The 23807-nt window shown below is 42.6% G+C and overlaps 1 protein-coding gene across 1 annotated transcript in view; it reads left to right on the top strand.

Moving 5' to 3' along the window:
* Celf2 (CUGBP Elav-like family member 2) overlaps positions 1 to 21645 on the top strand; it is a 927752-nt gene extending 906107 nt beyond the window's left edge. Inside the window, exons 11-16 of the mRNA XM_008837317.3 lie at positions 1009 to 1140; positions 7963 to 8004; positions 8332 to 8511; positions 12970 to 13113; positions 15939 to 16104; positions 17455 to 21645. Coding sequence (XP_008835539.2) covers positions 1009 to 1140; positions 7963 to 8004; positions 8332 to 8511; positions 12970 to 13113; positions 15939 to 16066 — 626 coding nt within the window. The 3' untranslated portion in view covers positions 16067 to 16104; positions 17455 to 21645. The remainder of the gene's footprint in view (positions 1 to 1008; positions 1141 to 7962; positions 8005 to 8331; positions 8512 to 12969; positions 13114 to 15938; positions 16105 to 17454) is intronic.
* The last annotated feature ends 2162 nt before the right edge of the window (positions 21646 to 23807 follow it).

Below are 23807 nucleotides of genomic sequence, written 5' to 3'. Positions count from 1 at the left end.
ATACTCAGGTGCGGGTCCAGTGACCCTGCTTGGCACTCCTTTAATGAATGAGCACAACTGTCAACAAGCCCAGTTGTGACTATGTTCAGCAATCAGGCTCAGCCAAAGTTGTGATGATGGTAGTTATTTCATGCAGAAGGGACTGCTGTATAGCATCTTATTAAAAGGACCTGGAATTTAAAAGGATTTAGTGCTAGGAGCCACATATAAGGGAGAATGTATGTCATTTGTTTTCCTGAGTCTGTGTTACTTAGTATAACAGTTTCTAGATCCATCCAATTAGTTCTAATGTATCTGAAAAGGCACACTTGGAAATATTATCTGAAGGTACAGAAGGAATACCCTTTAGAGAACTACCTTGGAAATAATTTGGGGAAAAAAAAACATTTTGGGGAAATCACTTTGGAAAACATTAGACAGTTCTTCAAACAATATTAGACTGGTTTCCTACATGGCTCAGCAGTTTCAATCCTAGGTATATACTCGAGATTTAAAAACGTATCTCTACATAAAAACTTATATCATCCCTTTATTGCTCCAACCACCTGGTTTGGAGTAAGTTTCCTGTTAAAGTTAGATGATGCATAACTTTTTTTTTTTTTTTCCAAACCACTGAGAAGATGCCAGTGCTGAGACAGAACCAGAAGGAGGCTGACACCATTTAGTCCCTCACCTCTGCCAGTCTGAGTAATTCTTCAGCCCAGACAACAAGGCTAAGAGGACCGAGGACTTGTACGGTCTGGTTAACTAATAGGATAGTCCAGATTCCCTCAGGAAACAGCCATGAGCCATGTTACGGGTGGGGAGTGCAGTGGTAGGGACTGAACTTAGCACCTTGCTCAGTGAGGCCAAGCACCACTAAGCTCCACATCCAGCCCACTACGTGAGTTTTTCAATCTAATTGGCAAAGGGGCCCCAAGTACAGGATCCAGACCTTACAGCCCGCTGTGGTGACAGTAGCTGACCCTAACTCACCTTTGCTCTCTGTCTCCCTCTTCTCTTTTTCAGTGGCTGCTTCAACCCCCAATTCCACTGCTGGTGCAGCCATGAATTCCTTGACCTCTCTTGGGACTCTGCAAGGATTGGCTGGAGCCACTGTCGGATTGAACAATATTAATGCACTAGCAGGTACCATAAACAGTGAGTATTTGCTGCTCTGGTGGACAGCCTTCCCCCAAATTCTCCAGAAAATGGTCAGTCAGAATTGACCTGAAAGGGACACGAAGCAAGGAGAACTAAAACTTGGGATGGAGGAGCACATGCCTTAACAGACAGAAGCTTTCCACATCTGTTTTATCTCAAAAGATACCCAATCACATGACACCCCTAGATTTTGTTCAGTGTGTAATATCCGTCTGCACTCACAGATTGCTAGGGTTTGACAGGCAGTTGCAGGTTTCAAGGACTCTGGTTTGCTTTGGTTTTCCTCAGTCTTACTGCCAGGCAGGGTGTTATAATAGGAAAGTTCTTGGAGTAAAGTTGGGAAGCATGTGTACAGCTCTCCTGCCAACCAAGTGTGAGAGCCCAGTCAAATAGCAGCTCCCTCTCTGGGATACACAGCCTGCTTTGGAAAATCGGAAGTTCTGGATCAAAAAAACTCTTAAAGGTGTCCTCCAGTTTGAAAATGCAGAGATTCTAAATAATAATGTGGCGGGGGCGGGGGGATTTGGAAAGCCAGGAACAAAAAGTGAGGCAGAGGGGCAACACTGGGAAGACAACTAGATTCTGTAGAGACGCAGGCCGTCTGCCACAATGGCGCGAAGGGGCGTCGTTCTCCTGTGGCAGCCAGCACAGGCCTGGGCAAGTATCTTACCAAAGCACACGTGACTGAAACAAACTGACTCATTAAGAAAGTGCTCTGCTGTCTCCCCCACACAGCCAACCTGTTCCTGTTCTGTTGTTCAGATGCATATGGGAAATAGTGCCCAGGTCAGAGGATGAGGCACACTTTAGGCTCATGTTTGGTGTGGGCTTCTGCACTGAGGACACTGAGCCCCAGCCACAAAGATAACCTCTGATGTGCCTGTCCACCCATCTGGTCCCCCCGGTTGCCCCAGACAGCCACACCTAGGCCGTCCATGACAGCTAGTGGAGCTTCTGAGTGTGGACCGACCCCATTGACTGCCATACAGTCCAGGCAGCCCAACGCCTCCTGTTTGCATTTCTAATAAATGGGTCCTGGCCACTTACCCTCCTTTAATCTATGATTCAATAAGTAGTAAAATGTTTCTAATGAGTGATCAGACCATATTTTTTTAAACTGAAAAGAATAATATTTTGCAAATTTATTTGGTTTTTTTAAAAAAAAAATCAGAATTGGGCTAGCAAAATGGCTCAGCAGGTATCAGCACTTGCTACCAAGCATGATGACTAAAGTTCCCTGGTAGAGGAGAAAACAGACTCCACTGACCTCTATACACACACTGTGATATGCATGCTCACACACACACACACACACACACACACACACACACACAGAGAGACAGAGACAGAGATAAAAAAAATTCTTTTAAAGAGTCCAAAATGCATCCGCATGAAGATTAACTTGTATAATCCTGGTAAAATAAATCATGTTTTAAGAAGTAGATAATTTTCAGCCTTTTGATTCAGACGTTCTGGGAAGACCAAACAAAAACCTGGACTGCATTTTATCTGACCATAAAGAACAAATGTTTTCCTTCCACATGTCATGGCTCTTAATTAGCATATAGTACCTGACCTGGTAACCTTGTAATAGCCAGAATGTTTTATTCCAGTTAAAACTGCCTCCAGCCTTTACATTTTCCAGCGGCCACATAGGAGCCTCAAGGCCTTGAGTCCTGTTTCGGGTACAGCTCCTGTCTCTGAAGCACCGCCCACTGCCCTTCACCTAGTTGAGGCTGCGTGTGCTCACACATCCCTCATGCTGCTTCTCTTGCCCCAGGACCTAGTTCCCCTCAAACAAGGACTTTGATTTGATCGCCTGCCTGTCCTTGGTCTGCAGAGTAACAGGCCAGTGGGAATGGTTGTCCTCCTCAGCACGTGCTCATGATTGCTGTGTGTGTCCTGTGTCTGTGTCCTCCGCCTTTCCACCCTGCTCTGCTGTCTGTTGCTGGGCTCCCCTCACTTTGTTGTAAAGACCCAAGGGGACTTTGTTGAAGAACAGAGAAACCACAGCTAGTTCTTTTGTGGGATCTTACATTATACAAAGTTTGCTCTGGCAAGGACAACAGATTTAAATTGAGTTGCTTCTTTTAATTCTTTGCAGTTGGGTTAATAGAGGCTTCTGGTAAACTGAAAAAAAAAAAGAAAAAAAAAACCCTTCATTTAATATATCCCTACCTATTAGTCAGTGTAAACCGGGGGGAAATCTTTAAACAAAAATTATGCACAAATGGAAATTCATTCCTTCTCACTTAATGTGTTGCTAGTATAAACCTCTTTGATATCAACATTGACTTGAAGATAGTATTTGATGCTTGTCTGAGATTAAATATCAAGGGAAACACTTCTAGGGTGGAGTACCCTCTCAGATAATTCTTCAACAGAAATCATGATGCACCCTGTTGTAGATAATTCTCTCAAGATAATCAGGAAATGGTTATCTGAACCTTCAGCTCCTAAAAGGGTTGGAGACAGCTTCCACATGGTTTCCTCCCCAACTCCGCCCAAGGAATGACTACTATGTGGTGGCATTGCTACAGTAATGAGGGGATCCTGGTTTACTGAAGAGACCCAGATGCTTTTCACAGACAAAGCAGCCAGAAAGAAAGTAGGCAGATGACTCGTCTTAGCCTAGATTTGATCCTCTTCCCTGCCGGAGGGCCAACCCCTCTCTAAAAAGGAGTTTGGGGTTCATAGATGAGTAGCCAAGTTAAACTGTTTGACATCCTTTCCCTCCCCTTGTACATTAATGAATGAAGGAGATTTAAAAAGGAAGAGAGGGGGAAGGAAAGGAGGAGAGAACGAGGGAGGGGGAGAAGGAGGTAGGGGAGAAGGGAACGGCTCCCAGAAGGGCATCAGCAAGATCAGAAGGAACATGGGCCGTTTAGGGCTTTCATCTGGAGACTGAGGACTAAAGCAAGCTGAGAAAATACTCTGTGCAGATATGCCCTCCTGTGAGCCAATACCTGATGTTTCTAAGTGTAAATGGAGTGGCATCCTTACTTTGCCTCATTTAAATCGTAGAATTCTTTCACATAGCTTACTATATAGTGCTTAAACTATGATTGTTTGACTGTAACTACTCATAAACACCTGATGAAAATTGGTTTTGAAACTATTTTAAGTAGAAATAGGCAAGGGGCTTTGAGCACATTACTGCAGCTTGTTACTACTCTTTCTTTGCATTGTAGAATCATTGTTTTCATCTGCTATCATTTTGGAAAGGTGAATGCAGCTGTGTCCATAAGCACCCCCCCAAACACACATATATTTGTAATCTCATTGACAGAGGCATGCGTGAAGGTACAGCTCGCTGTGTTTATGCTCCCCTCCCCCCGTTCCGAACACTTTACCCAGATGCTCATGTATTAGCATGCAGCTCAGCAAGGTACCCTTCACCTGTGTAAAGGAAATCTCACCCTAGTAAGGAGGTCTTTAAACTGAATGTAATCTCATCTATTCCTTACTTCGCTCTCTCTTTTTCTATGGCATTTCACCTAGAAGAGTAGCTTGCAAATAAACATGGCCTACTTTTGTACACCCCTGGTTCTGCTTTTCACTGCCATCTCCATAGTAATCAAAAATTTTTCCTATTTATGGAAGTGTCTGTAATTTTAACAGACTTAGTAATGTCACAGCTCCTTAATCTCTGTCAGTTGAAGACCTCTAAAGAGTAATTAAGTATAAAGAAAGGACTTAGTAGTCAGGCTCCATACCAACTGTATTGTCAGACCAGCTACCCAGACCTTCCTTGCAGAGATTTGCCACACCTGTCATTTCGTCCAACCGTCCTCATCCAAATAGCATGCATGGAAATCTAGGTTAATAAGAGGAAATGATCAATCTATTTGGCTCTTTCAAAGAAAATCCCTATTCTTTTAAGTGTAAATATTTACCCAATTCAACTTTCTAAAAGCCTCTGCATCTATTATCCATGGCTTTTAGAGGTACTCTAAAAGCAGCTAAGTTGGTTAATTGACTTTGATACCATGATTATTTATAGAGTAACCTCAGGTAATTTACAGAACTTACTCTCAAAAGTTGAAAAATTCTTCTGCGTAATCCTTTACCTGCTTTTCCCTGGATTTGACCAATACTTCTCCAGATTTTTCAAGACGGTTTAAATATTCTCAGTGTACTTGTGTTTGATAGAACTTTTACCCTTACGGGGGACTGGAAAGATGGCTCAGTAGTTAGGAGCACTGACTGCTCTTGCAGAGGACCTGGATTCAAATCCCAGTTCCCACATGATGACTGAAAACAGTCTGTAACTCCAGTTCAAAGGGATCGGACGCCCTCTTCTGACATCCATGGGCATTGCACAACACGGGTGCACTTTCATGCATGCAGGCAATGCACTTATACACATAGAATAATAAAAAACAAAATATTTTTTTAAAAAAAGAACTTTGATCCTTATTCCCTGTTCACAATTGTTATACAAGAGAAGAGGAAGGCCTTAGGCTGGGGAAACCAAACATATTTGATCTGCACAGGTCCCTGACTAGTCCCCCCATTTTGGCATTGATACTCTGTCTCCTCAGTGCCTTCTCTGCAACCTTCCCCAGGCATATAAGGCTAGCACTTTTCTTCCACACACACAGCAGCAGCAGAAGCAAGCAAAGCCTTCCGAAAGTAGATCTTCATTATAATATAGTCCAAGAACACAGCCAGCCACTATGAAGTATGACCCAGGATAGAGGAGCAGAGCTGGAATGTCCCTTGCTAAAGTTACAGGCCTCACAAGGTTCTTTTCAGTCTTGAAACATTCAGTATTTCAAGAGTATGAAGTTCATTCTGTTTCTGTTTTAAGGTAACAAAATGAGGGAAAAAGTTCAAAGACAAAAAAGGTCACACACCAGAGGGAAAGAGGGATAGAATTACCAGCGAGCACTGCAGTAAGCCCCACCTATCTATCTAGCCCCCTGGAGACTCTAAGTCATAAACTACAGACCACCAAGGGTCCTTGTATGAGACTCACACGACAGGATATGGAAACTCTAAGACCCTCATCTGATGAGCCATGGTGGAGATGTGGCCCTATCATCCATTCTGTAGATTTGGAAGTATTCATCAGAGTGGAGCTTAGGCCTCAGTCCATCCATGTCAAGCAGCTGGGCTATACAGAGCTCTGAAGGCTGCTGTTCACACTTGGACCACACAGCTTGGGGCAGAAAGGCAAGTCATTGCTCACTTTTCTTCTAAATTCCCTCCTTTGAAGGAATTGAGTTTCCAGAGAGTTGAGTCTACAACTTGATGGCCTGTATCCCTAACCTTTTATATAGCTTGAACCACTCAAGTGTCTAACCCCTTCCCAGGTCATTTAACACACTTCTCTAGCCCTCCCAGAAAGGAGCATGGGGGTTTCTTTGCATCACATGAATACTAAGAAGTTAGAATGAAATACGACCAAAGAGGGAAAAGAGAAATTATTTTCCAGTCCTTTGGCAGCCATAATAATAACGGGAATGGTCAGGAAGAAAAGGCACAGTAAGGTAAATGTCATTAGTTAGTGTCTGAGGGATCATTTAGAGTAATTAGGAGAACAAATTGTCTCTAAGCCCTTTAACAGTACTTATTTGCATGACCGGAAAAAAAAAAAAAGAACAGACTTCTTTCAAATAAGAACTTAGAGCGGGTCCAGCAGGACCTCTTCTGGCCAGCACCTCTTAGCTCTGTACTTGAATTGCTTGAAATTATTTCCTTTCTCCAAGGGCCAGTATTTCAGTCTTGAGCCCTCCAAACTTGCCTTCCCTCCCTCCCCTGCCTCTGTGAAGACACTACATTGTACAGCTTCCCAACCCTGAGCTTTGTCTCCTCAAGCCTCACCCTGAGTAGGAATCCCAAACTCAAAGCACTGGGCGAGTCCTCGCTGCTAAGTTATGGTCTAATTAGCAAGCCTTAGTCTAAAAGAGCCTCATCAAAGAAATGTAAGCAGATAGGACATTTCCGGCGGGCAGCGGGTGACCCTGCTGAGTCCTGAGTCGTGTCCATACCTGGTTCCTCTGTGTGTTTGCACCCTTGCCTTGGCTTTTCTCAGACTCTACCAGGTTTTTCCTCAGTTAGTCATCATTGCTGTTTTAACATTTCTCATTAGTAACCCTAACCCCATCAAGATTACCATTGTTTTCAATAAATTCTTTTTAGAAATAGATCTGTTTAAAATCCTTTTTAATCATAAGAGAAATCAAAGCAATTGTGTCGTCATTTACTAAGTTCGTAGGAAATTACTAGTCTATGAAGCATTGCTTGCTTGGGCTCCATATGTGAGGAAAATGTGACACAGTCCGCAACAAGACTAGAGGAACCGAGATACACGGACAAAATCACAAGAGCAGTTGGTCCACATCCAGATCCCCTCAGCTGTAGCCAGAATCCAGCTTCTAGACACGGTGCCACTCCAGTTCATTGGAAAACATGGCTTGAAGCTCTTTCATTACCTAAGACTGGTTAATATCGGTGCTTGTGCATATGCCTTGGATAAGGACTAAGCAGCTGGAGCCATTCTACTGTTCCTTGATTCTAAATCAGCTAGGTATTTCTGAGGTTCCAGCCCCTCATGACATCCCTTGACTGTTGAGGAAAGACAGTCAGAGGCACTGCTGATTCACTGGGATCTAGAACTCACAACTTGTCTGCTTTACCATTGCCTCATCGCACAGTTTGAAGGGAAAAGTTTTATCCGTGCAGCTCAAATTTCTGAGCCATCCCAGCATCTTCTCCCCACAAAGGGCTTAGTAATGGATATCAGTTATATAGATGCTATAGGCCTTGACCACTAAAGTTTTTGTTTTGTGTTTTCTTTTACATGCTTATAAGATCTAAGAAACAGAAGACATGTATTTCAAAAAGATAGCGATGGTACTTGCCAGTAGCACATTGCATGAAGTTGAGGTGTTCTGTCTTACTGCAGGGCTTCAGTGCATTTTGACCGCTAGCCCAGGGAGGGGGAGTTACCATTGCTGAGTTTTGTTTTTGTTTTTTTATCTTTTTGTCATGTTATTGTGGTTTATTTCTTCGTAGTATATTGTTTTGGCTTTCTGTTGGTTTAATTGGTGTGCTCGCTGCATGATTTGCTGTTGTACTATGTCAAATGATTCTCTGACCCCCTTTGGAAGCACTAATGAATAAGTGCTGTTTCTCTTCTCTATTGTTGGGTTTTTTGTAAAGTTGCTCAAATGCTCTCAGGTATGGCGGCTCTGAATGGAGGACTTGGCGCCACAGGCTTGACGAATGGCACGGCTGGCACCATGGACGCCCTCACCCAGGCCTACTCAGGAATTCAGCAGTATGCGGCAGCTGCATTGCCCACTCTGTATAGCCAGAGCCTGCTGCAACAGCAGAGTGCTGCAGGCAGCCAGAAGGAAGGTAGGTGCCCCAGGGCAGGGCCTGGCGGGGCCAGCACAACTCCATCTGCCTTTAGAGCACACCCAGGAGACACTGATTTGAAACTGGTGTCCTAAAAGAAATCGCCTGTTTAATTTCTGGTGCTCGTTTTAAAAGAAAAGCTCTCAGGTATGAGCCGTCCACCCCACTGCAGTTCCCTCTTAATCTTTCACTCCTCTCTTAAGAGGACGTTCTCGTCTATCATGTTTACAGGGAGTGATGTCCTAGTTGCTGCCATCAGAAAATGCCAGGAACAACTTCTCCCTCCTCTGCATGAACCCTGCCTATCCCCTCGCAGAGAAACTTAGTAGGGGGACCAACAAGTGTGGGTGAAGCAGCTCTCCTCTGAATTCCCCTGGTTACCAGGGTCCCTGTGCGCTGCAGTTGTGGGGCCGCCCCTCGGTAAAGGGTGCCGCTCAAACGGTGATGCAGTTCAGTTAGGAACGACTTACCTGCTTATGATTAGGGTTTCAGGCAGGGTCTTCAGGGAAAGAAAGGAGGTGATGAATTACCTGGCGTCTTGCCCATAAGGCGGGATAAATTCAGAAAATGGTTAATGTCCTAGTCCAAGTGAAGTCCTTTTGGTTGGTCTGTTTGAGACAGGCTCTCACTGTACAGCTCACACTGCCCTTGAATGTGTGACGCTCCTTCAGCCTCGGCCTCCTGATTCTGGTTACAGGTGTGCGCCACCGTGCCCCACTGTTTTCATTTCTCCTTCATTAACTAAGTTGCTTTAAAGCAGTCATCAACACACTGTTTTCTTTCCGACTGGGTTAGAATATGGGGAAAGAAGTAGAGCAGAGAATTTTTTAGAATTTTAGCTCCTTTCCTTCTCTTTTGCCCTCACCCCATAGTTTGAAACCACTTTTGCTTAAATGTTAATTTGAAAGACAGTGTTCTGTCAAGAGCACTTCCTTTACTCTGCAAAGTTAAGATTTTTAAGAGGACACAACTTAAAAATACCCATGAGTTTTTTCTAAAAAAGAAAAGGATTCTGCCTTTGACAAATAGCACAATGATCATTAAAAGAAGAAAAACACATGAAACTCTAGGTCAGCTCCATCACTCCAACTTCCTCTTCACTCCGCACTGTGACCGCTTTCCTAGGGTTTTCAGGCATGCACAGCTGTTCAGGCAGCTGTGGTTCATTCACCAGGTATGTGAAAGGGACACCACCGGTCTTCCCTAAGAAGGCCTGCATTTCCTTAGTCCCTTGAGGATCTCAGCGCCACTGTGACAAGTGAGGCAAGAGAACTGTCTTCTCAGAGGCCGTGGAGCCAACCCCTGCAAGGTTCTAGAGCACACTGGTCTTCTCTCCTTTCCTAGCATGGATCTACTGGGAACCATACAACTTGTGTCACTCAGAAATCATTTGCCAGCAAAAGAATAAAAATTCAGTGGTTTAAGGATCAAATTTTTCCAGTTATTTCACCATAGCCTGCTGCTGTAAGCTTCTTTACCTTAATTGTAGGAATCTGATAGTCAACTTGTAACTGAGGGGTGTGGGCTACCAGGGATATGTTTTAGGGCTTTTTGCTTAGTTCTGGTGCTGGTAGTAGGTTTGGACTTGTTATTGTGTTGGGTTTTTGTTTGATTTTCATCACCTCTCACCCTCTCACGCTGCTCTTCTGATCACCTCCTCACCCAGTTGATGTCAATATAATCCATCTACCATTGAAGTAAAGTGTAATTTGAAAGGCAAATTATACCTAGAAGAGAGAAAACAATTCTGGTATTAAATGGATTTTTTGATTCCCTAATGCACAGTTCTGTCCTTGTTCTGCCGTTTAGTCAGAAGAACTGGAAGGAACCCTGAGGTATTTAGTCTTGTACTTTGGTCTATTTTTTATACCACAGGAAAATGAATTATTTGGACTTTGCAAAGAAATGGTTTAAATTAATGTTTTCCATAACTAAACTTTCTGAAGGATTGTGGTATCCCTAAATGCAGGAAAGCCTGTCACCTTTCACCATCTTGAGCATCCTCTGGCCTCTCTCATACATCCATCCGATCTCCCTTCATTTGCAGGAGGCAAGTTATACACGTGTGAGTGAGTAGTCAGGGCCCCCAGGTTCGCAGAGAGAGGCCAGTGGGCACTGCTAGCCTGATCCAACTTTGTTCTAGTAGATACATCAGGGTTTTGTGCTACATCAGATACCCTGTGAGAAATACACAATACAACCAATCAACCAACTGGTGGGCACCGGCAGTGTAATACAACTCCCAGTTAAGGTGATGGGTTAGGAGAAATTGGACAAAAGGGTGAGTTGTAGACAGGCTTTTGTTATTTTTAGAGATTGAGGAGGGAGTGTGAGTGTGTGTGTGTGTGTGTGTGTGTGTACTTTTGTTTTGGTATTAGCCGCCTGAGTTGCATACAAGGAAGGTTTTTGTTTCTTTTGTCTCATTTAATGCTAAAAATGTGGAAGGGTCGAAAGATAAAACTGCTTCCTACATGGGACACCAGAGAAGGGGAACCAGAAGATTTGTCTCTGAAAAAGTGATGAAAAAGGATAGTGCCTCCTTTGTCTGTCTAGTTATTTGTGGGCTTCCTCTTTCTAGCCTGGACACATTCAGAGTACAGCGTTCTGGATTGCCTGAGTCATTCAGGCATAAGCAGTCTGTCCTGTGCATTAAAATCATATTTTCATTTCAGAAGAAGCGGCATTCCTTACAATGAAAATTGGACCCTATTAATCCATCTTGGGGTATTTGAATCTTTTATTTTAAAAGAACATTAAATCTGGCGGTACACACTGGATTAGCATATGTGTGTGTATATATATTACCAATATACAAGGCGCATTAGCACTCAGAACAGAAGTTTCTGATGTCGTGGTTTTTGTATATATTCATTTTAAAATCAGAAAACATTTAAGGGTCTGTATAAACTCTAGTGGTCACCCTTTAAAGTAGGCTGCCTCCCTTGCCCAGGACTAGAGACATATCCATAGAATTTGTGAGCAACATAGTTATATAGACATGGTTTAAGGAAGAGATAACTACATCTCAGGCTTCAGTAGTTTGCCTTGGACACATTCTTCATTTATTTATTTTTTTTAAACTTTTTAAAAAATTTTTATTTATTACTTTTATTTTAATGTGTATGTGTGTATTGCCTGCGTGTAGGTAAGTGCACCCATGTCGTGCAATGCCCGGCAGAAGCAGACAGAAGCAGCTGTCGGATCCCCTGGGACTGGAGTTACAGACAGTTGTTAGCTGCCGTGTGGGTGCTGGGATTCGAACCCGGGTCTTCTGCAAGAACAACCAGTGTTCTTAACTGCTGAACCATCTCTCCAGCCCTCAATTATTTATTTTATGGAGTAAGCAAATAAGACGGGATATTTCTTTGCAAAGATGTGCCTGTCCATTCTGTTACAAAATCCCTTTTCTCCCCATTTTACCTCACACATAAATCACCCTCCCCCATCTGTAGGAAGCCCACGGCAGCCTATTCCCTGGAGCTCCACATGGGACAGGCAGGTAGGCCCAGCTCCTTCTCCTGTGACAGCAGCAGCAGAAGTGACTTCCCCAGTGTCGTGAACTCCTTTTCCCCCCCGCCTGACCTCTCTCTATCCGGTGTGTTTGCATCCCCTTCTTTCTCGGTCTTTTAACTTTCACACCGCTCTTTAAGGACAGGTGGGTGGAGAGTTCAGTGAGTGAAATGGAGAGGGGCTTAAGAAAGCTTGTCTGACCAAACATGGCTAAGGAAGACCTTCCACCTGGTTTCTGGTGTTTGCTAGAAAACGGAGGGCAAAGAGAAGAGCCTGGTGTAACTCAGCTTTGGAGAGGCCTTTGCATCCACCTCACTTACTCCCAAGGCTAATGCTCAGTGCTACGATTCCTGTTAAAGTTGTAGGACTCTAGCTACCTTTTCCCCCAGTGTTGACTCACTGCCAGTCATTTCTAATAAAGATGATTATTACACTGTGTGTTCAGAGATTTGGCAAATCAAAACTGGCTGGGCACCCAGGCAACTGATTGAACAATCTGAGCAGCATTACTGCTAGATTCATTATTCTAAATTGCTGCAATTTGCTTAGAATGCAAAGAACATTCTCTTCTACTTTAGGAGATAGTCTACACATAAAACATGGCCAGCCAAGAGTAACCCATGCCGAAATTTTGTCCCTATTCTGCCTGCTGCTACTGCCTCACCCCCATGGAGAGAGTGTGCAGGAGCACAAGTGATCCGATAAAAAAAAAAAAAAAAAAAAAAAAAAAAAAATAGCCATTTGTAGCCCCCTCTCTGGCAACTAGAAAAAGCTGAAGGATGAATGCTTTTCTACATATCATGCCAGCACTTGGATTTATCCTTCTGCTTCTTAAGAGAAAACAAAATGGTCAGTCTGCCTATTGCTAAAGTCTGCCTATTGCTAGGAAGAGGCTTTGGGGACTAAGACTTGGGGGATACCTTACTCTGATTTTTTCTTCCTCTTTAGGTCCAGAGGGGGCAAACCTCTTTATTTACCACCTTCCACAGGAGTTTGGAGACCAGGACATTCTGCAGATGTTCATGCCCTTTGGAAATGTTATCTCTGCTAAAGTCTTCATTGACAAACAGACCAATCTGAGCAAGTGCTTTGGTATGCAAAAGAAACCTAGCTGAATATTGCAGGTTTCCCAGTCAGGAGTCAGGATAGGGCCTTCCCTTATGGTGGTGGCTCCTGACTTTCTTAATGCATGTAAACAGATTTGGGCAAAATTATTTAATAAAAAAGGGGGAAGGGCTATATAAAGGGGGAAACTCACTTGTGTTAGGTAATATTCAGTACTGTACTATTAAAAGTAGCTGTTTCTTCAGGTTCTGTAGATGGAGCCATGAACTTTATCAGATAACAGATTGTAGTTGAGTCTATGCTGCTACAGACTACCCCACTGCAAGCACTGCCACTAACCCCTTACCCCTTACCCTTATGGGTTTCAAAGAGCTCAGGCACCATATTGGGGGCTTTGACTTACAAGTATATTCATTCATAGGCAGAGGTGTAGTCAGCTGCTGCCACATTGCATCTCCATGGACTCAGAACTAACATTTGATATATCCTGTGGTTACAGAAAACGGAGTATTATGATGGGATTATAAAGATTGGTCAGGGTTGCATGAATGGGTGCAGAGCACAGGAATGTTCTAATGCTACCCAAACACTACAAATTGGGGTACCTAGCTGTCCTGCCATTTTGCCTTGGGCAGACTTTAGGTCCAGAGAGGGGCAACTTTTGTTTTTGCTTAACAGAGTAAGGAAAGCTCATGACATGTCCTCATGCTTTTACACCACAAGGCCAGCATTCATTCAATCCAGGCCAGCATTCATTCAGTCTTGTTCTATTTTTCGAACTGATTTGGCTCCCACAGTAGTTAAGAGGCCAGGGTGTTCAGAGCATGTTAATAAGCTCTGGCCCAGTCTGAGTTACAGCACTTTGCTTTTATCACTCCTGCAATATAATAATTCAGGTGGTGAGAAATAAAATAAAGTAGATAAGAACCAGAAGAAACAGAACTGTATGTTAGAAAGAAAAAAATATCTAAGGTAGGGTGGTTCTCAAATAGCCAGAGAGTCAGACTTTGTAGCTAACTGGTAAATAATGTTTTGGCTTCTAAAGTTCCATTATGGCAACATCTTTCTAATTCCTGTCAATCATCCGGGAAGGCCTAAGTCTGAGTGGTTAGAAGAATTAGCATATCAACCATTTCCAGTCACTGTTTTTACCCTAGTGGAAAGGTTGTCAGCCCAAACCCATTACATCACTGCTGCCAGAACCCTAAGAAACCCCTCTGTAATGGCTGAGGAGTGAAATGGGAACTAAGCTGTTACAACAGGGTGTGTGCATGTGAGAGTGTGAGCTTACCTTTGGGAAGGTTTCCTGCACAAGGTTTGCAGACAGTCTTTGACAGCTGAACATTTACTCTAAGCTTGTTTGGAGACTGAGAGGGGACTGTTGTTGATGATCTGAGAAAGCATTACCTTGAGAAGAGATTTTTATCAGTTCACAAAAACTTAACCAATATGTTCATAATAATGCAAGCTGTAGCTGTGAGAGTCGGCAGTCAGGGCCATGCCTCCCAAATTTCTCTGTGAGCAAATCTCAAGTCTTAGGCCCCTAGTTTTCTGGATTGCTTGTCATAGGCTGATACCCCATTCTTTCATCCGTCTCATTCTTGACCCATTTCCATTCTTTAATCATCCTGCTACTTCTGGCTGAAGACCTTATGGGAAAGGAGAAGTCAGATCAGAGTGAAAATCTTGGATTCAGGATTACTTTTACTGGGAATTAGAGTTAATAAAAATGTAAAGTGTTTTGAAGTATAACCTGCTCATGAGAAGCCTCTCTTTATGCCACGTGCCCACTTTTATCAGCTGAGAACTCTGCTCAGAGTCTAGTCATGTCCTCTTCCGCCTCCTCCGGTTTGTAAAATTTTCTCTTTAGCTTTAAACCTCAATAGTAGTAGATAGAGATGCTAAGCCTAGAACCTTCTGCACAACTGATGTTCAGAAGTGAAACTGTAGAATCACTTCTTTTACTACTAAAAGTTAGAAAGTATATAAACTCACCACTTGCCTCAGTACTAACCAAGCTGTGCTTGTAACCCTGCCTGGCCTCACCCATTGTCACAACAAAGGCCATAGTCAGAATCGTCTTCCTGTGTCTTGACAGAACTTCATGTGTTCTTTTTCAAAAACATGCATGCGTGGCCTACTGTTTCTGATGATGGTTTGTTGCTGCAGAGAAAAATAACCGGGGATTTGTTGAGATGGTTGTTAAGCCCTAAGCCAAAGAGAAAGGCATGCAGCCTTCCCCTGGGTTTGTCTGTTTATCTGAGTAGCGGCTCCACAACGTTAAGAAGCTAGTTTATGTTATTCTCATTGAGTTAATCTGGCGGTTGACTCATCCTCTCCCTAACCTGGTGTGTGCTCTGTGTATGAATATATGCCCTCGGTATATGGAGAACTAGAGTGAAAGACAGTCAAGACCTTGGCGGCACACACTGTTATCCAGCCTTCCCTTAAGTATTCCTGCCTTTAAGCCTCACCTAGGCGGGACATGTGAGCCCTGGAGTAGTCAATCCTCTCCTTACATAAGTACTGTTGATTCTCTTCCAAAGATCCCTTCCGAGAGAAGGAGCAGGAGTGACTTGAAAGCACTGAATGGCAGACAGAGCTCACTAGAGCAACTAAGCTTTAGTTTTCTGGGGAGGGTTTTTTCGTACATGCAAAATGTCCAGTCCCAGTAGTTCTTTTCACTACTTGCCGTGGACACGTCAGAGCTGTGCCACGGAGCCGCTCTGTACGTATTGTTCAACCTAAACCTAGTAGAGCTCAGTTGAGAGCCCGGACAGGAGTCGCCGCCCCGGTTCTCTGCTCCGCCCTCCACCCTGACTCCCCGCCTCCTTCCCCTTCCTGTTTTCCAGGTTTCGTTAGCTACGACAATCCAGTCTCTGCCCAAGCTGCGATCCAGGCTATGAACGGCTTTCAGATCGGCATGAAACGCTTGAAGGTGCAGCTGAAGCGCTCCAAAAACGACAGCAAGCCCTACTGACCCCGCCCAGGCCCCGCTCTTGTGTTAGCTTCCTTAGGGTAAGTCCCCGAGCCGGCCTGTTCCCGCAGGGAAGGCAGAGGAGGACCACATGCCAACTTTTACCAAGAGAGACGGTTATTTTTACAGTAAGGCCTCCATTTCCCCCACTCACCCCCACCCAGTTTGCCATAATTAAAACTCGGGCTACCTTGTTTCTATTGAGTAAATCCCTCCTCCAGTTCCGCCACTGTACTCTCCTCTGTTTTGCAATTTGAATCTCCTTTTTTCCTTTTAAATTTTTTTTCTTTTGCTTTTAAAAGAGAAACATATAAACAAATAAATGACATCTTGAGAACTTAAAAGGCAAACACGCTAATGTGCAATTCTAACTCTGAAACCACTGGTGCCCCCAAGAGCACTGCCTGGAGATTTCGCCCCTCCTTGCCCACCTGCCCCTCGGGAGGGCCCCACGTTTCAGAGTTAACGTGGTAGCCTAGCAGAGGGAGAAGCCAGGAGAAGCACTTAACACACCACAATACGTCCTTCCACCACATCGGCTTGTTTTAATAAGTAGGATTTTATTTTAGGGTTCAAAGAAACATGACATTTATTGGTCAGATTATTACACTGGTTGTCTATTTTGTTATTGTTTTATTTTTGTTTTTAGAAAGGATTAATGTAAAAAAAGATTTAGAGATCTGTTTCTTAAAGCTACAGGGTTTAAAAATAAAATAAAAATGAGTGAAAATACTTGATGTTTCTTGAAAGATAAATTTAATAATAAATAAATACATAAATAATACATAAATAAAAAAGAAAGCCACAGGCCTGTAAATTTTATTTGTAAAAAAGCATTTCTATTTTTATACAAAATTTTTACTGCCTCAGAAATAATGGAAGTTATTTATTGCCTATTGTTAACTTATTGGGTACCTAAAGAGCAGTTCTCTGTCTAGCTAGAAGCTTCTGAAGTAGTCTCTAGAGGAATTGTTCTAGGAATGGGCTTTTTTTCACCGTTGAACCCTAGACCTAAAGTTCATGCTTTACCCTCTCGTTGTTTGTATCCGTCTGATTATTTTGTTCGTAATTTCCATTATCTAGTTTACAGTTCGGTCGTCTTGACTTCCCCATATGTCACCTTTGTTGAAACTGGACCCTCTTCCCCTGTCCCTTGCTAGTCCCTCACCCCAGAACACCCAGAATCCATCCCCTCTCTCTCCAGATGGATTCTCTTGGGGTTTCATTGTGCTGTGGAAAAAGAGTGTAAGAAATGCAAATTATGTGAATGGCTCGTAGACTTCCTGGAGACCTAAGATTTGCATTAGTTTTCTCCTGCACCCCTGAAAGTAATTTTGTTGCTGCTGCACAGATTCTCTGTAACTTTTTACTCTTCCTTGTTTTTTCCGTAGACATCTTCATGCCCGTTAGTTCATCGTTTGCCTAGCATGTCCCTGTGGCGTCTCAAAAACAGTTTCATCGTCCCGTCATTGTTTCTGATGTCTTTCTGACCTCACATCACATTTGGTTCTCCTACTGACCTTTGATCTAGTTTGACCTTTGAAATTTGCATGTGACCTCATCTAGCTATAAATTCTGGGAAGTCAATGTGAAAACATTGCTGCATTCATGCAAGACTGAAATTATTAGACAAATTATAGAAAAACACCTGTGGCAAAATGTTTCTTTCTTTTTTTCTTTTCATAAAACAGACTTGAAAGTATTATACAGGGATTGGCATTCTTCCCGGTCACTGGTAACAATAGCAATATGTGTCCAGGGACACAGAATGTTGGTTTCTAACAGACTACTTCCAAAAACAGTTTGAGAAAAAAAAAAAAAAAAAAACTGTCTGATTTTAAGTCTCTAGAGGTCTGTAATAGTTTTTACATTTTTCAGGCAGTGTAAAGTTTTTTGATAAGGCCATTTTAGGTGGCGCACTTTCTCATTAAGATATATATAGAGAACCACTTTTTGTAGATTAGTATAAGAAAAATATTTACCCTGTTTTGGGGCAAATGCTACCTATTTGTGTCACCTTTTGCTGAACTGACTCACAGTTAGACAATCCATGGTTTAATGCACATGAAATTACCTATATTTTATACTGTTCCAATGTACAGGAGAAAGGTTACTGTAACTGTGTCACGTTGGTGCTTCTGTGAATTAAGTTGTGGTTTCATCATGAGTCTTAAGGTCTCAGTGTTCTTTGTTGATAAGACAAGTTTAGAATTGGTTTACTTAAAACAAAAAAGAATTTCAAAAAAAAAAAACTTGTTTGCTTAAAAAAAAAATTTCATGTGAGGAAAAAAAAAAAAATCCTATTCCAGAATAAGCTTTGTGTTGGCTTGTGAGTGTTGGCGTCACTTTTTTTTATTGTGGACTATTTAGATGTGTTTGTGTTCAGCAAAATGTGATCTTTTTTTTTTTTCTTTTAAAGAAAAAAAGTGAAAATATATAGTGCCAAATTCCAAAGGTACTTCCTTCCTAGAGCTTCAGTGTGTTTCTTGTGAGAAGTAATTTGATAACATGGGTATTTTATTATGTGTTTTGTATAAATCCCTAATATTTAAAAACAAAAAAAGGTTAAAAAGTTTGTTAACTTGCTATTCTGTGGTCTTGTTGCCTGAAATTGTTATTGTTTGTTATTTCTCTATGGTGTTTTTTGTAAGACATTGTATAAGTGCCCATGTCTCACTTTTTTAACCACTCTGCACATCAATGCTGTGAAGGCAACCTCACAAGGTATTTTCTTCATAATATATGGAAACCTCTAAGGTGAGAAAGTTTTGAACTTCTAACCCTTTCTACCCAGAGCTATCTGGAATGTTGGTAACTTTTTATATGGTCATCACTTGAGTTTGTTTTGGAGTGTTTCTAATTTGGATTTTTCCCCATGTAAATTATCCTGAGTTCATGTCCTTAAATTGAGACCCTCCCTCAAAAAAAAAAAAAAAAACCTCTACAAGACAAATTTGAAGAGCAAAACACTTTGAGTTGTTTTTGCCTGTACCACATTTCTTTCCCTCGCTCCTGAGGTCTGTGGTCCTTAGTTTAAATTTAAAAGATTGGGTAAACCTTCTGAAGTTTAAAAAAAAGTACATTTATCCCCTAAATAAACCTTTAAAATGCTGTTTGCGTTTTGAGATGGGTTTCATGGTATGTTCTAGTATAGAATATTTTCATATGCCTGCAGTTAAATGGTTTCTGTAGTGACATAGTCTTTTGAGGAATTTTGCTTTATGTTTTTAAAATACCCCTAAGTAATGCTGAATCAGCCATTGTGGTAGGGATCTGCTCGCTGCGGTGGACACCTGAGTGTGCGGTGTCTGCAGTGAGGGCCTAGTGGACACCTGAGTGCTCGGTGTCTGCAGTGAGGGGCCCAGTCGACACCTGAGTGTGCGGTGTCTGCAGTGAGGGGCCTAGTGGACACCTGAGTGCCTGGTGTCTGCAGTGAGGGGCCCAGTCGACACCTGAGTGTGCGGTGTCTGCAGTGAGGGGCCTAGTGGACACCTGAGTGCCTGGTGTCTGCAGTGAGGGGCCCAGTCGACACCTGAGTGTGCGGTGTCTGCAGTGAGGGGCCTAGTGGACACCTGAGTGCCTGGTGTCTGCAGTGAGGGGCCCAATGGATACCTGAGTGCCCGGTGTCTGCAGTGAGGGGCCCACAGTCCCTGCCTCTTTTCTAGTGTTTTGTTTTTTTAATCGAGCACATTTAAAGGGACTGAACATAGAAACAGAGCTGAGCTCCATTCTCTCCCACAGTCACTAACCAAATACCCAATACCAGTTCCTGCTGCCACTTTTTAAAGTGCCATATTCCTCTGCCTCTGGCTTTCTGTGGACAGATGTCTTGACAGACCCTAACGTCATGCACAGTCCCAACAGCACTGCAGCCTCTTCCGGGAGAGCAGGCCCTGCAAGCTACTGGTCTCAACTTCCTTTTCCTACTTAGTACACCCACCCTGTTTGCTTGAATGTGTTTGTGGATGGGATAGCCCTGAGATGGAAAGGATTAGCCTCTAATAATGCAAAAAACAAAACAAAGTTTCCTTCTTATAGCACATGCACTTCTGATGACATGATTTATATTAACTTCACACGTGTTTACTACTGCCGGGGCCTTCCTTCATCCTTTGAGGGCTATTTTGTACTTTCTGCAGCACTCAGCTTAGTAACAAAAGTGATGGCACACATTTCTCAGTCCCTGTTATGTGGTTGTGTGTAGATACACATGTAGAAACATAAGAGAATACCAGTTGTATTTCATAATTCTCATTCTAGTCATTCATCAATGACGTAAGTCCCAAAAAATTGGATTTTTTTTCCCCACTGAAGCAAACTGCCCTCCTTCCTCTTAACCCACCTGCATGCCCCACCTCCCCCCCAGAGGAAAACAGTGTGGTGGCCAGGAGGCTCAGGCAGGGCAGGCACTTTCAGTTGAGTGTTTCTGATTTTGCAGGCAACCAAGACAGTACATTTAGTGGGAGTTTCTTGTTTCTGCGTGTTTCATTGTTAGATAACCTTTCTCAGACACAAACTGTCCTCTTATCTTTCAATATCAAAAGGAAAAAGCTGCAAGGGAGCAAAGGGCCTGTGCCAGGAGACCAAGCACAGGGAAACCGCGTTTTCCAAAATCAAGTGTAAGAGTAGTCTTTTTAAACTAAGTCATAGAAATGTGATAAAATGCAGTCCCCAAAGGCGTAACAAGTTCATCCTTCCTTCACCATAGGGGTTCTAGTTCTTTGGCTTGTGCTACTCTGGAAACATTTTACTGTTCTGTTTTTATTATATTAAGTGCTAATTAAAAAGAAATAAAGTTAAAAACTGTAGTTTTCATTACCTTTTGAATAATGTCATACAAAAAATGTATTTGTGTTTTTTTGTGCCGTGAGAATTGTTGTTTGTAGATTAATAATATCATTTTGTTTAGAATTACAAAATAGTTTTTAAATATTGTCTGAGAAAAGCCAAAGTTAATGCAACCTAGTGGAAACTGTAAGACCATTTGAGTATTGTTTCTGTTTATTGATGCATTTGGATTTTGTTGTTTGATGGAATTTGAGCCAAAAAAAAAAAAATACGCAGGCTTTCCTATTTCTACAACTGATTGTACTTAAGCATTTTGTACCAGTGGAACTTTTTATACTGGAGATTAAAAATAATGGAAATTTTTGTGGCTTACTCTTGTGGGCCCCTGACAATGACTGATTTCAAGTTTGATTTCTGGTTGATAGAAAGAAAGTTGCTTTTCCTTTAAGAATTAAAAACTTTGGCTTGATTTCTTTTTGCCCTTTGCTTATATCTAGCATTAGAATTTTGTCTTAAAATACAGCAGTAAGTTTCACTTTTTATTATGTATTGTGCAGTTACACAATAAGATAATTAGATTTAGAAGTACTCAGTCACTTTAAGTGGATAAATGTATTAGTTAAACTTTAGGAGTTTGCTTTTTTGCTGTTTAGATCAGAGTTTTTTCTGACCCTTTTGTCCTCATTGTGAACATAACCGTGTAGTTGAAACAGTCAGACTTATTTTTGTAATGTATGTTATTGTGTGATGCGGTTTTTTGCTTCTGTCTCCAATATTAAACCATTTTCCTAATACTTGTGTCTCTCTGCGTGTTGTGTTGTTGGTACTCATTCTGTGTTGGTGATGCATCTACACACCTCACTGTTTCACGTATCTGTTTTTTTCTATATGTTGTGTAAAAAAGATACAGTCGATTCCACCTAAGTGAATATCTGATTTGGGGAAAGAGGGAACTGCACAGCAGACACTTCTGATTCATGTACAGCCTGCTGCAACCACTGCTTCCAGGACAAAAATGCTTTTTCTATGGTTCACCTAAATACCTGCCTGCCGGGCTGGACTTGCCAAGGCGCTTTATGGTCTTTTGACCACACACGTTTTCCTTTCCTTTCCCTAAACATTCAGTGAAATCTGCTGCTACAAACCTTAGGAAGAAGAGAAGCAGCAGACCTGGGGTTTCTTCTCTCTGCCCCCAAGTCAAAGTCCTGTCATTACAGTCAAGCTTAGAAACTGATCACCTTTTCAAAACAGGTGAGCTCTCAAGGAAGGAAAAGAATAAACCTAGCTGGTTCACAGAAATAGAAAAAGAAAGTTAAACTTAGGTTTCTGTGCTGCCGTCAATCAATAGGTACGTATAGAAAAGTCATTTATTTCTACAAGCTAGTTAAATGAATCCAGGAGTAACTTCAGTTATTAAAGGTAACAGAAGCAGAAGGGTCTCCAAGTGCTCCAGCTCAGATTTTCAAGGAATCTTGGGAAGATTTTCAAGAAGTTCTGCTCATTCTGGAGGGGGAGGGGGATGGTCTGCTCATGGCCTCACAATTACTGCCCTTTCCCCAGCCCCCTCCTGGATGGACACAGGCAGGAGCAAGCTGCGCTCCTGTACCCAACCCCTCAGCCGAAGGAGAAACTATTCCTCCCGTGCCCTCTGCATCGTAAGCCACAGGCCCCCTTCTCTACTGCCCTGCTATGCTCAGGAATCTGACTGCTCTTAAGTGCTCTTAGAGATTCCGTGGATGCTCGCTTCCTTCTCTTCTCACCCCTTCCAGCTTTACTACACACAAGCTCTGCCTGCCTCAGGCAGCCTGACACCTGGTGCCAGTGAGATTCCCACAGGTGCTCAGGCAGTCCCATCCGCTCTCTGGTTTCAACTGCCCCTCAGGCCCTCCAGATTGCATTTTTTCAGTCAGGTCAACGAGCACGGACCTACCAAAGTATAGGAAAGGTGGCTTCTGCCCAGATGAACACCTCAGTGGTAATGGCTTTCTTCTGCCTACACTGGTGGGACTGACTCCTAGCAGCACCTCTGCTCTCTCATGGCATGGTCCGTTTGCCTTGGAAAGGCCACCGCTTCCCTTAGTGGAGAAAGATGGCTGAAAGTGTGATTTCTTTTCCTTTCTGGGGGAGTGGGAGGCTTAAGGGAGGGAAGATTGGGGAACAGGGATGATCAAATTCTTTCCAAGATACATGTGTTTCTTTCTGAAGTACAGAAGTAAATCTGACCACCATTCAGCATAAGGCATCATATCCACGCTAAACACAGAAAGGGAAAGACAGTGCGTTTCTCCAAAGGTGAGACTGCTTGTTCTTTCAGCACTTGTGACTATAAAGCTGGTCTCTGCTTCAATTCATACTTAGAGTTTTGATTTTCTACAACTCCAATGCATGTGAGCAAGCTCTGTCTGTTGGCCATGCACAAACCACCAAAGGAATTTCAATATTTCCTGGCTGATGGGAGCCACACACCTGCCGGCCCATACCAGTGGGGTATGACCTGTGGGCTCTGATGCATAGCTAGCACGCTAGGAAACGCAGTGAACATAAACGGACCATGAATCGTTCCTGATAAGTGAATAAAACATTGTGGCCAAACAATCAGCTTATTCACTTATCAGGAATCGACTGTTCTGCTAATTCACTGTTTTTGTTTATCATTTCTGTTGTAGTTCACTATTTTTGCTGTGTTCTGTTCTCTCTCATGCTTGGGCAGAATCACTGGGAATATTACCTTCATGTGACCGTGAAACGTTTATATCGAGTGAAAATGATATCTTAACAAAATCTATGCACTTGCTATCAGGAACACAATACTGGATGTGTCTTATATATATTGAACTATATAGTACTCGATTTCTTAAATAAAGCTTAAGAAAGGACTCGTGTGTAAAGTTAACGTGATTATTTTTCAAAGCAGTGTTTCTAAGGGGTTTTTGTTCTTTTAAGTCTTGAGAGTGAT

The sequence above is a fragment of the Nannospalax galili genome, unplaced genomic scaffold (assembly GCF_000622305.1).
Source record: "Nannospalax galili isolate Female #2095 unplaced genomic scaffold, S.galili_v1.0 scaffold678, whole genome shotgun sequence".
Lineage (NCBI taxonomy): Eukaryota > Metazoa > Chordata > Mammalia > Rodentia > Spalacidae > Nannospalax > Nannospalax galili.
The sequence above is the reverse complement of the archived record's forward strand: the minus strand, read 5'-3'. Positions and strand labels throughout refer to the sequence as shown.